General features: G+C 33.1%; 1 protein-coding gene across 1 annotated transcript; it reads right to left on the reverse strand.

The window, feature by feature from the left end:
• Positions 1-6,148: 6,148 nt before the first annotated feature.
• On the reverse strand, positions 6,149-13,109 carry LOC126697485 (heat shock cognate 70 kDa protein-like). Its single transcript, XM_050394502.1, has 2 exons — positions 12,833-13,109; positions 6,149-8,128 (listed from the first exon to the last, which is right to left on the reverse strand). The coding sequence occupies exons 1-2, from the start codon at positions 13,044-13,046 to the stop codon at positions 6,504-6,506; spliced, it is 1,839 nt and encodes a 612-aa protein (XP_050250459.1). The 5' UTR covers positions 13,047-13,109; the 3' UTR covers positions 6,149-6,503.
• Positions 13,110-13,775: the final 666 nt, after the last annotated feature.

Consider the following 13,775-nt stretch of genomic DNA (forward strand, 5'->3'; position numbering starts at 1 on the left):
TGCTAGCATTCGTTGTACATTGGATACTGTCATGACCGTTCAAGCGACTCATGGTCAGCTTCTGGTGGATGTTCTCACCGAACTTCAGGCTTTGAGGGTGGATTTGGCGAGTTTGAGACAGTCACCTCCACCACCTCCTTTTGATGATGAGTGATTGCCCTTTGGCAATTCGTCACGAAAGGGGGGAGTACATTTGGATAGGAGATTTTGTTGATAGGGGGAGATTTTTTGTTGTTTCGAAGCTATTGGAGCTTTTAGATTGTATTTAGGTGCTTCATCTTGTATTTATATTTTTTGGCTCTTGATGTATTTTGTTTTAGTTGAGTTGTCTATGATAGGGGGAGATACTATGATGTATTTATATCTATTTCTTGTTTCACATTATGCTACATTGATTATTGATTTATATTTATGAGGTTATTCATGATATATGTCTTGTAGTTTATGCTTATGTGAAATCAAGAATTTATTTTGTTTTACTTGTGTTTTCCACATATGCGTTTATGTGTTTGTTAAGTGTTACAGAAATACATAGGTTAATTTAGTTGCGCTGCTGTCTACACTTGCAACTGATAGATAGTAGTTAGGTTGAATTTGTTTTTGTTGGGCAATGTTTTTGTAACTTTGAGCACTTTGTCTAGTTTGTGTTTTGTCATGGATTGCCAAAGGGGGAGTTTGTTGGGTTCTAAGATTTTAGGTTTAAATGTATTAGAACTTCATTTTATAATGTTGGCAAACCATGATCAAAATATTTAAGTCTTGTTTTTAGACTTGCTCAAAGTATGCTTATGTGTAAAGTTGGAATCGAGTGTACTATAGGATTTACTGTGTAAATCTGCCTGGCTCGATTGTTAAAGCTCGTGCAGATTGTTTTTCTGCAGAATTTTCCAACTCATCCCAAGCCTGTTTGACGTGTAGAGTTTTATGTTTTGCTCTAAGTATAAAAGGAAAAATCCTAGCCACGTTTTATTGTTGTTGTTTATGCTGTGTATGTGAATCTCTTGTGAAATCTAGATGTGTTTTCCTTCACATATACTTAGGGTTATCAAAAATCAAGATTATGTCAAGAACTTAATGATCAATTCAGTTGCTGCATAAAGAGCTTAAAGATACACAAGCGAGAGTGCTTGTACTTGCTGTGAATCCAAGAAAGAAGTAGTTCATGGACTTGGAGCTGTCACGTGGTCATGGTAGTAATTTCCTACTCAAAGTAGCAATAGGATGTTAGTAATCTAAGTCGCTATTGTGTAAATTTCAATTCTTTCATAGTGGATCTATTTTATCTTGAGAATAGCTAGGTTAAATCCTCTTTAGGTTTTTTACCGGTTTGGTTTTCTTGGGTTATTATATCGTTGTGTTATTTATTTTCTGCACTTTACAATGATATGATATTTTTGTGTTAACCTAGATTTGAATAATTTGACTAAGTAATCACTTGGCTAATTAATTAGGTTAATATGGTTGTGTTTTAAGGGGTCTAAAAACATACAATATGGATTTGATTTCCATATAATCAATATGTATTTGATTTTATCTTGTATGCAATAGGGATTTGATTTCCAAAGTTTTCAACTTAAGGTAATTAATACGGATTTAATCACCTTGGTTTTCAAATTGGTTAATTAATATGGATTTAATTACCTGATCACACTATGATTGGAGATGTGGCATATAATCATGCTTCAAACAAAAGTATGTTTATAAGATTTTGAAACCTCTTATGTATATTATTTAAGCATATTGAAGTTAATATTACTTATTTCATGAACAAGATGTTCAAAGAAAATATTGTACATGTCTTGCTTATGAAATGTTATATAAAGGTATGAATTTTATTATGATGCAATTTTTAGGTAATGTCCTCTAGTATAATCTAAATTTGGTCAGTAGAGGTTAAATTATTAGCTTTCCACCAAAAAAATAAATAAAAAGTTATGTGATTGGCCATTAAAAATGGTGAGTACGAACTAGAAAACCAATAGCCTACCAATTAAAAATAGAGTGGCTATAGTTACATTTTCAATTTCTATTTGCAACTATGGAATAATTATTTTCAATCATGAATATAATCAAATTAGATTTCTCAACAAAATGGAAGATGATATTCTAGCGGACTCTTTTATTCTATACATAAATGAAAAGAAATTTAAAAAAAGAAAAAGGAAATTGTTGCAAAATTTGTACAAAAATAATCATAAATGATTTTGAAGGGAAAAACATTGAGTTCCATTTTAATATATCATATGATTTAGTTGAAATGTATTAAGAAATAGTCATTTGTGGCTTTCATTTGTTTATATTTGCTAATGGTGAATTAATATTTAGATTTTTATGTATTACTTGTTTTTTGAATTTTTGTATATTTCTTATTCTTAAAGATCAAAATTGTTTTATTCATATATTGGCTCCTAAAACAAATTCCTAGGGTACGTTTGGTAAGACTGTAATAGACACTGTAATATAATAGTTTGTCCTATGATTTAGTTATTCAGTAGTTTGGTTATGTTTTTATTATAGGAAATAATCATTCTTTATGAATAGTTATTCTTTAAAATGAGGATTAACTATTCATCTCTAAAAGGATTGTAATAGTTATTCCTTAGTAGGTATATCAATTTATAAAATTAATATATTTCTAAATAAAGAAACTTTCCATATGCACATAATAATTATAAAAATAAAAAATTATAAAAAAAAATAACTAATCTCTCTTTCAAATTTAAATATATTACTTTTTAAGAAATATAATTATATGAGTAAGATATTTCCTAAAATACATCTTAAGTTTGATTTAAAATACTTTCATTCCATTATCTTTAGGGTTCTATTATTGTATTATCACCAAATAAATTAATAGTAATAAGTATTACATTATAGTATATTGTATTCCTTGTAATGCATATTTCTATTACTATGTTATTATTGTTATAGTCTACCAAACATGCCCCTAATTTTGTCTCTAGGCATAGGTCTCAATATGACCCCCATTTTTTTAAGGGTTGTTGATACCCAAAAAATCACAACAACAAGCCCAACTTGGGGAACTAGACCATGGGCCTTATGTGAATACAAATGATCCATTTTTCTATAAAGACACTCTTGTAAAAGAGTCTAAAGAACCATGAAGAATGGGGTAAAAGCCTATTAGTAAATAAAGAGAGAAAATGGCCTTGAATAAGGTGCAAATGACCCCAGAAAATGGTCATCAAAAAGGGTCCTTGGAAAGTCTAGCAAGAAATTGGGCAAGCCCAAAGGAGCCCACCAAGGAACCAATCACCAGGATCGAGTTCCTTGGTAAAAGGAGAATGAAGTAGACGCACTATGCTCCAAAAGGTATTGAAACTTTGGAATTGAAATTGACTAATCTATAGGAAAAGATTCGAGTGACCTCGGTCAGAGGAGGAAAGCAAAAGGAGAAAGATGCTTGGGAGGCTTTCGGAGTTCACCCATCTCAAAAAAAAAAAATATATATATATATATATATATATACTACTTTCAAGAAAAAGAGCCAACAAGAGAAGTTGCTATTAGCCTAAGGAACCTTCGAAATGTATCTTTCTCAACCTTGAACAATGGGCCCTTCCTTGATGAACTCAAATGGCATCTGATCTACAACTTTCTATGAAGAGAAAATAATTAAAATACTTTCGGATGTGGGTTCCTGAAAAACAAAACAAGAGTGGAAAGAAGAAAAAAGGCCCACCAAGCTCCTTCAAATTCATGGTAGGAAGCCATGGTTGATCCAACAGACTAAAGACTACACCATTTTGAGGAACTGAACCATACCCACTCTAAAGGAACATCAAAGTAGAAGAGAAAAAGGGGGGGGGGGGGACACTGAGCATCTAAGATCTGCACAGTATGAGGAAAAATAAGCAAGAAACACTAGCATCAAGGACCTTGGGAGGAAATATTGTGTGAATAGAAATTTCAACTTGTAGAAATACTTGGGAGCTCCACACTAATCTAAGGTCCCAGATCTCACAAGTCTTGTAGAGTCTCAAGGACCTACTTAAGTCTATGAAGTTTGGGATTTATAAGCATTGTGGACTTTTTCCCTAGACTCTCTAAGAAAAAGAAGCATTGTAGAAAGGAAAATCTATACCTATAGAACTTGTATTTTTGAAAACCACATTGATCTAGGCTTCCAAGTCTCACAAGTCTTGTGGATCCTAAAGGGTCTATTGAAGTTTGTGGAACTTGGGATTCAAAGGTCTTGTGGTTCTAGGAACCAATATTTTGGGTTTCACAAATAAATAATAAAATCAATTAGACTATTCTTTTTTCTCTCTAATTCTTTTAGTTCCTTAATATACATATATGTATTTTTCCCTCTTGGATTTTTGGATTTGTGTTTGCACACAGGTTGGTTTTGTGAATCGGATTTATCTTCCGTGGTGAAACCAAACCCAGCTCACCCATAACTCTATTATGGCCTTGCAAAGCCCAAGTCTTAAAATTAGAGCATGGGCTTGATTAATGACAAAAAATTGGCTTTCAACAAGGGTTTGGTTTATTTTCAATACTTTTTTTATTGGAATCTCATTTTGTTTTAATGAGAAACTACCATATCACTCATTAACTAAATAAAATATAGAGATTCAAACTCATTACCACTTGTCATTGTGTATTTAAAACAAAAGGAGACCTTCAGTTAAAAAAGCACTGGGGGTAAACCAAACCCTTCTTTTAAGATCATGCAACATACCATTTATATAAGTGTAAACTATAAAAAATCAAATATAGTCTTCGAGTTGTACTAAGAAAACAAAATCTGAGAAACTTGCTCAAGCGACCATGAGTGTCACATGAAATTTTTGTTTCTCGAATAATGATTGCTTGAGTTGTCGAGCAATCTAGAACTTACTTGAGCAAACTTGCTTGTCTTCAAAAATTGAAATTGTTGCAAAATTTGTACAAAAATAAACATAAATGATTTTGAGGAAAAAAAATTGAGTTCTATTTTAATAAATCAAAGAAACTTGCTTGAGTGACCATGAGTGTCATATGAAATTTCTGTTTCTTGAATAATGATTGCTCGAGCAGTCAAGCAATCTAGAACTTACTTGAGCGAGCTTGCTTGTCTTCAAAAATTGAAATTGTTGCAATATTTGTACAAAAATAATCATAAATGATTTTCAAGAAAAAAAAATTGAGTTCTATTTTAATATATCATATGATTGAGTTGAAATGTATTAAGAAATAGTTATTTGTGGCTTTTATTTTGTTTCTATTTTGCTAATACTTGAAAAAATTATTAGTTTTAAAATTTCATATATTACTTGTTTTTTGAATATTTGTATATTTCCTATTCTTACATAATCAAAATTGTTTTATTAATATATGTGGTCCTGGAAAAATTCCTAGTTCTATCCCTGGTATCGATCTCAGTATGGCCACCATTTTTTTTAAAGATCGCGCAACATGTTATTTATATTGTAAAAACTCAAAAATAGTCTTCAAGTTGCACTAAGAAAACAAAACCCGAGAACCTTGCTCAAGCGAATAGCCCGTGTCACACGAAATTTCTGTTTCTTGAATAATAATCTCTCGAGCAATCTAGAACTTGTGCAAGCTTGCTTGTCTTCAATTTCTTCAAAAAAAAAAAAAAAAAAAAAAAAAAAAAAAAAAAAAAACATTGTAAAAGACTAATACACTACTTATATACATTGAAATACAACCCTTAATATGTCACAAGGCATTTACCAAATTAAAACCTAACGGCACCTGCATAAGGATGCTCCGACATCAATTTCTCTGTTCTTCAGTAATTAAAAAAAAAAAAAATTGCATCTTTTATTTTCACAAAATTGTACATGAGGAACTATCTTTGGAGGCACAGTTTGCTTTTATTAACTTATTTCAATTACTACTGGATATTCAAGTGGAGTTGTAAAGTAAAACGTGGGGAGGGGAAAATTTAAGGTTGCCTTCCTCGTCTTTTATGGAAAAACAAGCTTATGATCCTCACTTAGACTTTCCGGTAGAATATAGAAATCCCAGTGTTGGTATCTGGATTGATTCAGGATCCGTTGCTCTCCACTATTTCTCTCAAAACCAAAAAAGAAAATTCTCATATCCTTGAATCTGGGTTTTTTTTTTTCTTTATATAAATTCAGGGTCAGGTTACATTTCACAAAGGCTACGTAACAGGGACAATTTATCCTCTCCATGAGCAGACTCACAGCTAACCATTTATCAATTCATATGGGTTCTTAATCTAATCTAAGACTCTAAAACTCAAACAAACTGGGGCTTTTACTGGGATTAATCCACATTCGAGCTAGACAGGTTGAGGCTCAACCTTTTCAGTGGACATAAAAATGACAAACCAGAAATTAAATCAAAAATTTTCAACCAAGGACAAATTAGAAAGAAAATAATAGAGTTTAAGGTTTGGACAAATAAAGTCGAAATAGTCACACTAGTAACACGATTTGTGGCCTAACATATGTTGCACTGTTGAGAGGTGCTGCTCAATTTTATTTTTATCTATAAATTCTCTAAATGATGGGATTGCAGATGCTCTCAAGCTTTTTCAGCTTGCCCTCATACTCTTCTGAATCTACGAGCTGGAGGCCATCTAACCACTCAATCACCTGTTCAATAGCATCTTTAATTTCTTTCTTACTTTTAGGGGCAAGCTTGGCGCCAATCTTCTCATTATTGATAGCATTCCTCATGTTGTAGGTATAGTTCTCCAAAGCATCCTTAGCCTTGACCTTCTTCCTGTGTTCATCATCTTCAGCCTTGTATGTCTCTGCGTCCTGGACTATTATGTTAATCTCTTCACTGGACAGTCTTGCCTTATCATTAGTGATGGTGATATTGCTCGTTACACCAGTGGTCATCTCCTTAGCAGAAACATTCAAGATACCATTACTGTCAATATTAAAACAAACGTTTATTCTAGCAACACCCCTGGGTGCTGGAGGAATACCAGAAAGATTAAATTGTCCCAATAAATTGTTATCATAAGTTCTTGCTCTTTCACCCTCGTAAATTGAGATCAATGCAGAAGTTTGGTTGTCAGAGACAGTGTAGTACCCCTCCTTCTCAGTAGGAATGGCGGTATTCCTTGGAATCACAATACTCATCTCCGTTCCTTTAACACTTACACCAAGGGACAGAGGGGTGACATCTAAGAGCACGACGTCTTGCAGTTTCTCATTTCTTATACCAGTCAAGATTGCAGCTTGAACAGCTGCTCCATAAGCTACAGCCTCATCCGGATTAAGGCTCTTGCAAAGCTCCTTCCCATCAAAGAAGTCTTGCAACAACTGTTGCAGCTTGGGAATTCGGGAAGAACCACCCGAAAGAACAACAACATGGACGCAGCTCTTATCCATCTTAGCATCAGTCAAGCACGTCTCCACAATAGCGATGCACTTCTTGAATAAATCCATATTGAGTTCTGAAAATTTGGCACGGCTAAGAGTTGAAAAGAAATCAATACCATTATATAAAGAATCGACTTCAATGCTAGTCTCAATTGCAGAAGAAAGAATCCTCTTTGCTTTCTCACAAGCAGTTCGCAACCTTCTAAGAGCTCTGGAATTCCCACTAATGTCTACCTTGTGTTGCCTCTTAAATATTTCAACAAAGTGCTTTACCACTCGGTTATCAAAGTCTTCACCTCCAATGTGAGTGTCACCAGCAACGGCCTTCACTTGGAAGACACTCTTTTCAATGGTAAGTAGTGAGACATCTGCAGTACCACCACCCAAATCAAAAATCAACACATTTCTCTTGTCATTGCTATCTGCAATCTTGTCTAGACCATAAGCAATGGCTGCAGCAGTTGGTTCATTGATTATACGCAGGACATTCAGGCCTGCAATGCCTCCAGCATCCTTTGTAGCCTTACGCTGGGAGTCATTGAAGTAGGCGGGTACAGTAACAACCGCATTCTTCACAGTTGTGCCCAGGTAGGTTTCGGCAATCTCACGCATCACTCTAAGGACCATAGATGAGATTTCTTCCGCAGAAAAGTGCTTCTCTTCGCCCTTATAGTTGACAACGATCATAGGCTTGTCATGAAGACCACAAATGACCTTGAAAGGCCAAAGCTTGATATCTTCCTGAACTAAAGGATCACTGAATCTCCTACCAATCAATCGCTTCGCATCTACATGACAATACCATTTTAAGGAATTAAAAAATGATTTGACAACAATAAAGCATAAAGAGCAGAAATAAATTATTCATTTCTTGTCCGTAGATATATATATTTAAGTATAATTAGAAAACATAAAAAATTGGCAGCTTAAGCTTTTGCTGATGACCTAGAAATTTTTTAATTTAAATCGATACTATATGCCAGAAATTTGTTACAAAGAACTTTAATTAAGCCCATATTCACTACAGTTAATAAAGCCAAAATTGTCCATAATTGATAGCTTTTAACACCATGCGTGGTAGAATTTGAATGAGATTGTGGCCTATAAAATGGTGAATATGAGTGCTATAAAACATTGTGATATTCGTGTAAGTTAATTTTTTTCCAGGTTTTTTTTTTTATTTTTTTTATTTTATTTTTTACTTATTTAATTAGGTAAAGTATAGTAATATATTTATCATTCGAAGAAAAAGTAAAGTTATATTTTTATTAAAAAACATAAGTATAGATATTGTGGGGGGGGGGGGTAAAAGACTAATAGGCCCATTCAATATCTATACTGGGCCAAGGGGCCCAGCCCATGGAAAAACCCCTCTTCGGCCATGGGAAAATCCTCCTCGGATGGATATAGCCAAGGGTAAAAGAGGTAACAGACCACCGGTAGCGAGACTCCAAATCGTTCCACAGGGCAGGGAAAGCACGAAAGTAAAGAAAGACAACAGATAGAATAGAAGCGTCTAAGGGAAGGCTGCCTTTATTGCATTCAGTGCCTTGTGCCTGACACAGCCATACTTCTCTGTCCTTACAACCACTCCCAACAACTGGAGATAGGAGCTGATGGGACAAGTACCTATCCTAGGGACCCCAGTCAGGAGGAAGAAAATGACTATAAAAAGGGGAGTAAAGAGAAACAAAAGAGGGAAGAGACCCCCAACACGCGAGAAGCACCAGAAAAATCTCTTCGGATTATGATGAGGACCCATTCTCTCTGTTAAACTCGGCCTATGGGGAATACCTTGGTGGTCGTTATTCACACACCATAGCCCAGCTCTTTGACCCACTCTCTACAAATTCGTTGTATTGGGTTCACTGGTCTAAGGTTCCATGCACTTTAGGCTTGGCCTGAAAAGATCGTGGCCCTACAGATATATTTTTATGTAATTTAATTTCAAATAAAATAAAAGGCAAATAATAATAAGCTCGTCCAAACATATTACAATGATTAAGTTGACTAACCCCTGCATCTTTTGGCTAATATTTGAGTGTAAACTAATTTTGTAAAAGGAATAACTAGAAACGTCTGGAAAATAAGTTCCATTTTTGCTTTAAATTATTCACTAATCTGATCAATTAATGCATGGAAAATTTGATAAAAGAAATTTATATACCAGACATTCAATTATTAAGTACTGTTAATATTCAATAATAGAAAAGTACTATTAATAAATAACAAGTTAAATTAGAGAATTTGTGGAAAGAATCTTTCCTAATTTAATTAGAAATTATTAAACCTAAAATTAGAATTTGTTTAGTTTTAGGGTACTAGTTATCTCTATGCTCTAGGGGAAATTTTATTTATATATGATACATATTAATTCAATAAGTACTAATAAATAAAATTTAATTAGATAATTTATAATATAAAAAAAGATCAAACCTAATTTAATTGAAATTTGTTGTACCATTTGTTTATTATAAAAAAATGGTGAATTTTAATTAATTTAAACTAATATAGTTTGATATTATTTCTAATTATAAAAAAATAAATTAATATATTAGAATGAGACCAGGTGGAGCTAGGGGTGAGAGGGGCCAATTGCCACTCATTCAATTTCTTCTGCACTTAAGTAGTTTGCCTCCCTAACACGGTTGGAAATAGAAAATAAACGACTCCCACTCTAGAAAAACAGACAATGATACCAACATAAAAATAAAAAACAAAAAACCTTCCCTCACATATCAAAGAATATAAGGGTATGTTTGGTAACTGTTTTTCCCCCTATTTTCTGTTTCTAAAAACAATTTTCTATTTTTGAGACTAAAAAACTTGTTTGGTAACCCAAAATGAACAGAAAACAAAAACTATTCTCAAATCTCAATTTGTGAAGGAAACTGAAAACATGCAAAAGGCTGTTTTCAATTTTTATTTTTTAAAAGTCAATGAAAACACGAATTTTATTTAATGAATTTATCTTATTTAATGAGTTAGTATTAGAGTTTAAATTCTAGTAACAACACATTATAGTATTTTCTATTTTTTTTCTTCGAAATTTTTTTTTTTTAATTTCAACTAACCAAACATGTTTTTTATTTCAAAAATACAAAAAAAAAAATATATATATATATATATATATATATATATATTTATATTCCCAAAAACAAGTTTTTGAAAATAGAATATAAAAATTATTATCAAACATAACCTAACTTTTTCACCTACTTTACTATTCTTTTAAAGTAGCTTTTATTTTGTCTCAGGATTTCATCCACTTTTCTAGTTTCTTTTCTTTTTCATTATTTTCCCCCATTTCACTATTTATGTCTCTTTTCTTGTTGAGTAATTTTACTTATATTGCAAATTTTACTATATTAGTCTTATAAGATGATATATCACAATCACAAAAAAATCAATTTATATAATTATTTATTACCTTTTCAGTGGCACTAATCACATTCTTACCATATCAAATTATTAGGATTTTGTAGTAAAATTTGTAGTAATTTAACATTTCTTTTTTTATTTTCTCATGGAAATTCAATTATTGGGCCCCATAATTACATAAATTAATATATTTTTAAAAAATTTAATGCTCTTATACTAGACTAAATCCCTAAAGGCTAAAGGATCCTCTCTATTGGTTTTTAGACCCCTTAAAACACAATTGGATTAACCTAGTTAATTAGCCAAGTTGTTACTTAGTCCAAATTCCAAGTCTAGGTTATCACAATCAAACAATCATATCATGCATAGCAGTGGAAAATAAATAAGACAATGATATGATCACCCAGGAAAACCAAACCGATAAAAAACCTGGGGAGGATTTAACCTAGCTATCCTCAAGGTAAAAATCAAATCTACTAGAAAGAATCGAAGTTCATACAATAAGACTTACAAGCCCCCACGCTCGACTTCTTATTACTACCAACCAGTAGAACTTACTGACACGACTACGTGCAAGCTCCGAATCCACGGACTCCTTCTTTCTTTGGCCTTTGCAAAACACAAACACCCCCGTTTGTGACTTTGAGATCCTACTCAAAAGTTTAGCAGCACAAACTCTCCTGTTTGTGACTCCAAGACCACCCTTGAAAGTTTAGATCATCAGCACCTTTGTTGACAAGAGAAGGTAGCAACTTCTACAATACCGGATCTTGAGGTTTTTCAAGGAATAACACCGGTAGAAGACATAAGAGAGCTTTTTAGGAATAAAACCCTAAATACAAAAGAGGCACACTTTTTTCTCTCTGAAAAGCCACCTAAAAACGTGCTTAGGATTTCCTTTATATACAGGGAGAAGTAGATTAGAAACCCTAATCCTAAATGGGCTTGAACTGCTGTTTGGGCTTAATTAAAATTCTGCAGATACGACTTTTGATCGATTGAGCCTGTTCTTCGATCGATCGAATCAGGCAGAATATGAAGTCTTCTTCCTGCAGCTTGTATGTTCTTGAATTTTGACTTGAATCACCTTGAACATTATCTAATAATACCTATAGACTCTAAGATCTATATCTAGACAAGTTTGTGTTCACGATTGCCAATTATTCTAAACATTTAGAACCTAACACTCTCTCTATCTCTTTAATGTTTTGAACTTTGGTTATAAAATATAAACCCAAATTTTAAACACATTGAAGAATTTTTATTTTATTTTTAAATTGCAGTTATACTCTTAAAAGTTTTAGATTGATTTTTTTCTCAATTTATTCTAACAAGTCAAATTAGGTGAGTGTTTGGAAACCGTTTTGCGTCCATGTTTTGTGTGTTTGGCTGAAAATTACCTGAGTCCCTCGATACTATTCACGAACCCCACAAAAAGATGAAAAATGCAGATGAATTATTTTGTACTGTTCACGTCACTATTCAGCTGAAGTTACAGTACTTTCAGCCTAAAAAATCAACTAACTTATAAATTATTTTGCTATAGTACTTTCAGTAATAAGTTTTCAGTTTTTAGCAAAATAAATGATATCTAAGAATATAAATCTCTTACTAAATTTTGTACTGTTCAGTTTTCAATTTTCATTTTGTACTGTTCACGATCTAAATTTTGTACATTTAGATAAATCTCTTATTTTTTTATTTATTTTGATCTCTAATATATAAATCTCTTACTAACAAGAATAAAAAAGAATAAAAAAAATTATACTCTTAAAACTTTTAGATTGATTTATTTTCTCAATTTATTCTAAGGGATCAAATTAGATGTCTGAATTTTGTATATTCTAAGGGATCAAAATTCCAAATATAACTTTATCTAAATAATAATTCCACATATAACTTTTGAATTTTTATATGTGGAATTTTTTTAATGTTATATGTGGAATTATTATTTTCATGCGATGAGCTAACAGTATATGTGATCAAAGTTATTTTCACGAATAACCTTATTGTTATTAATGGGGGAGTATAACACTAAGTGCTTAAGAACAACACTCAAAAAAAGAAAAAAAAAAAAAAAAAAAAAAAAAAAAAAAAACTTTAGAGATTACCGAAGATGGAGTTGGTGGGGTTCCTGGCGACCTGGATCTTGGCGGCATCACCTACCAAGCGCTCTATCGGAGTGAAAGCAACATAGGAGGGAGTGGTCCTGTTACCCTGATCATTAACTATTATCTCTACTCTTTCATTTTGCCACACTGCCACGCACGAGTACGTCGTTCCCAGATCGATCCCTATCGCTGGACCCTCTCCTTGGTCGGACATTGTCGTCGGGAATAGAAGCCCAAAGACTTTTGTTAATCGAAACTAAAGTAGATGAAAGTAGACTATGACGCACTCTAGAAACTGAAAGGTTGAAGGCCCTAAATACTTAACATGGGCGGGTGCTTTTAGAAAAAAGCAAAACGAAATAGAAGAAAGCAGTGTGTATGAGACACTTTTGACCATGAAAGGTTAAAGACGGTACAATCTCTTTAACCCTCTTTTTTTTTCTTGACAAGCTATATCCCTTAACCTCGAAGTTTCCTCCTTTCCACGTCTCTTTTTTTTTTTTTTTTTTTTTTAAATTTACTGAAAAGGTAGAATTTGTATTAAAATAATGAGATAAAAGTACAAAGGTGTAAGAGTCCTGATGTGCTCCAGGGCTATACATACCAGCCTGACACCGGGGACAACTAATGTGTACGTTGGTTTGTCACTAACTTTTGATATTCATGCAAAATGGACCTCGCGAATGGTAGTTTCTGGTCTAGGCTGGAAGTCCTCAAAACAAAACTTGTTATGTGCCCTTCATATTGCCCATGCAGCAATCGTCCATCGCTCCATCTCGTCTTTTGGCAGCCTCTCCAACATGCTTCGCGTCAAAAGGAAAAAATCTGTTGCATAGACCTTGCTTTTCTGAATCTTACCACTGACCAATCCCCACACATTACGAGCCAAGGGGCATTCCCAAAGAGCATGGCATACCGTTTCTCTATGTTGGTGGCACACCAA

The sequence above is a fragment of the Quercus robur genome, chromosome 8 (assembly GCF_932294415.1).
Source record: "Quercus robur chromosome 8, dhQueRobu3.1, whole genome shotgun sequence".
In the NCBI taxonomy this organism is placed as follows: domain Eukaryota; kingdom Viridiplantae; phylum Streptophyta; class Magnoliopsida; order Fagales; family Fagaceae; genus Quercus; species Quercus robur.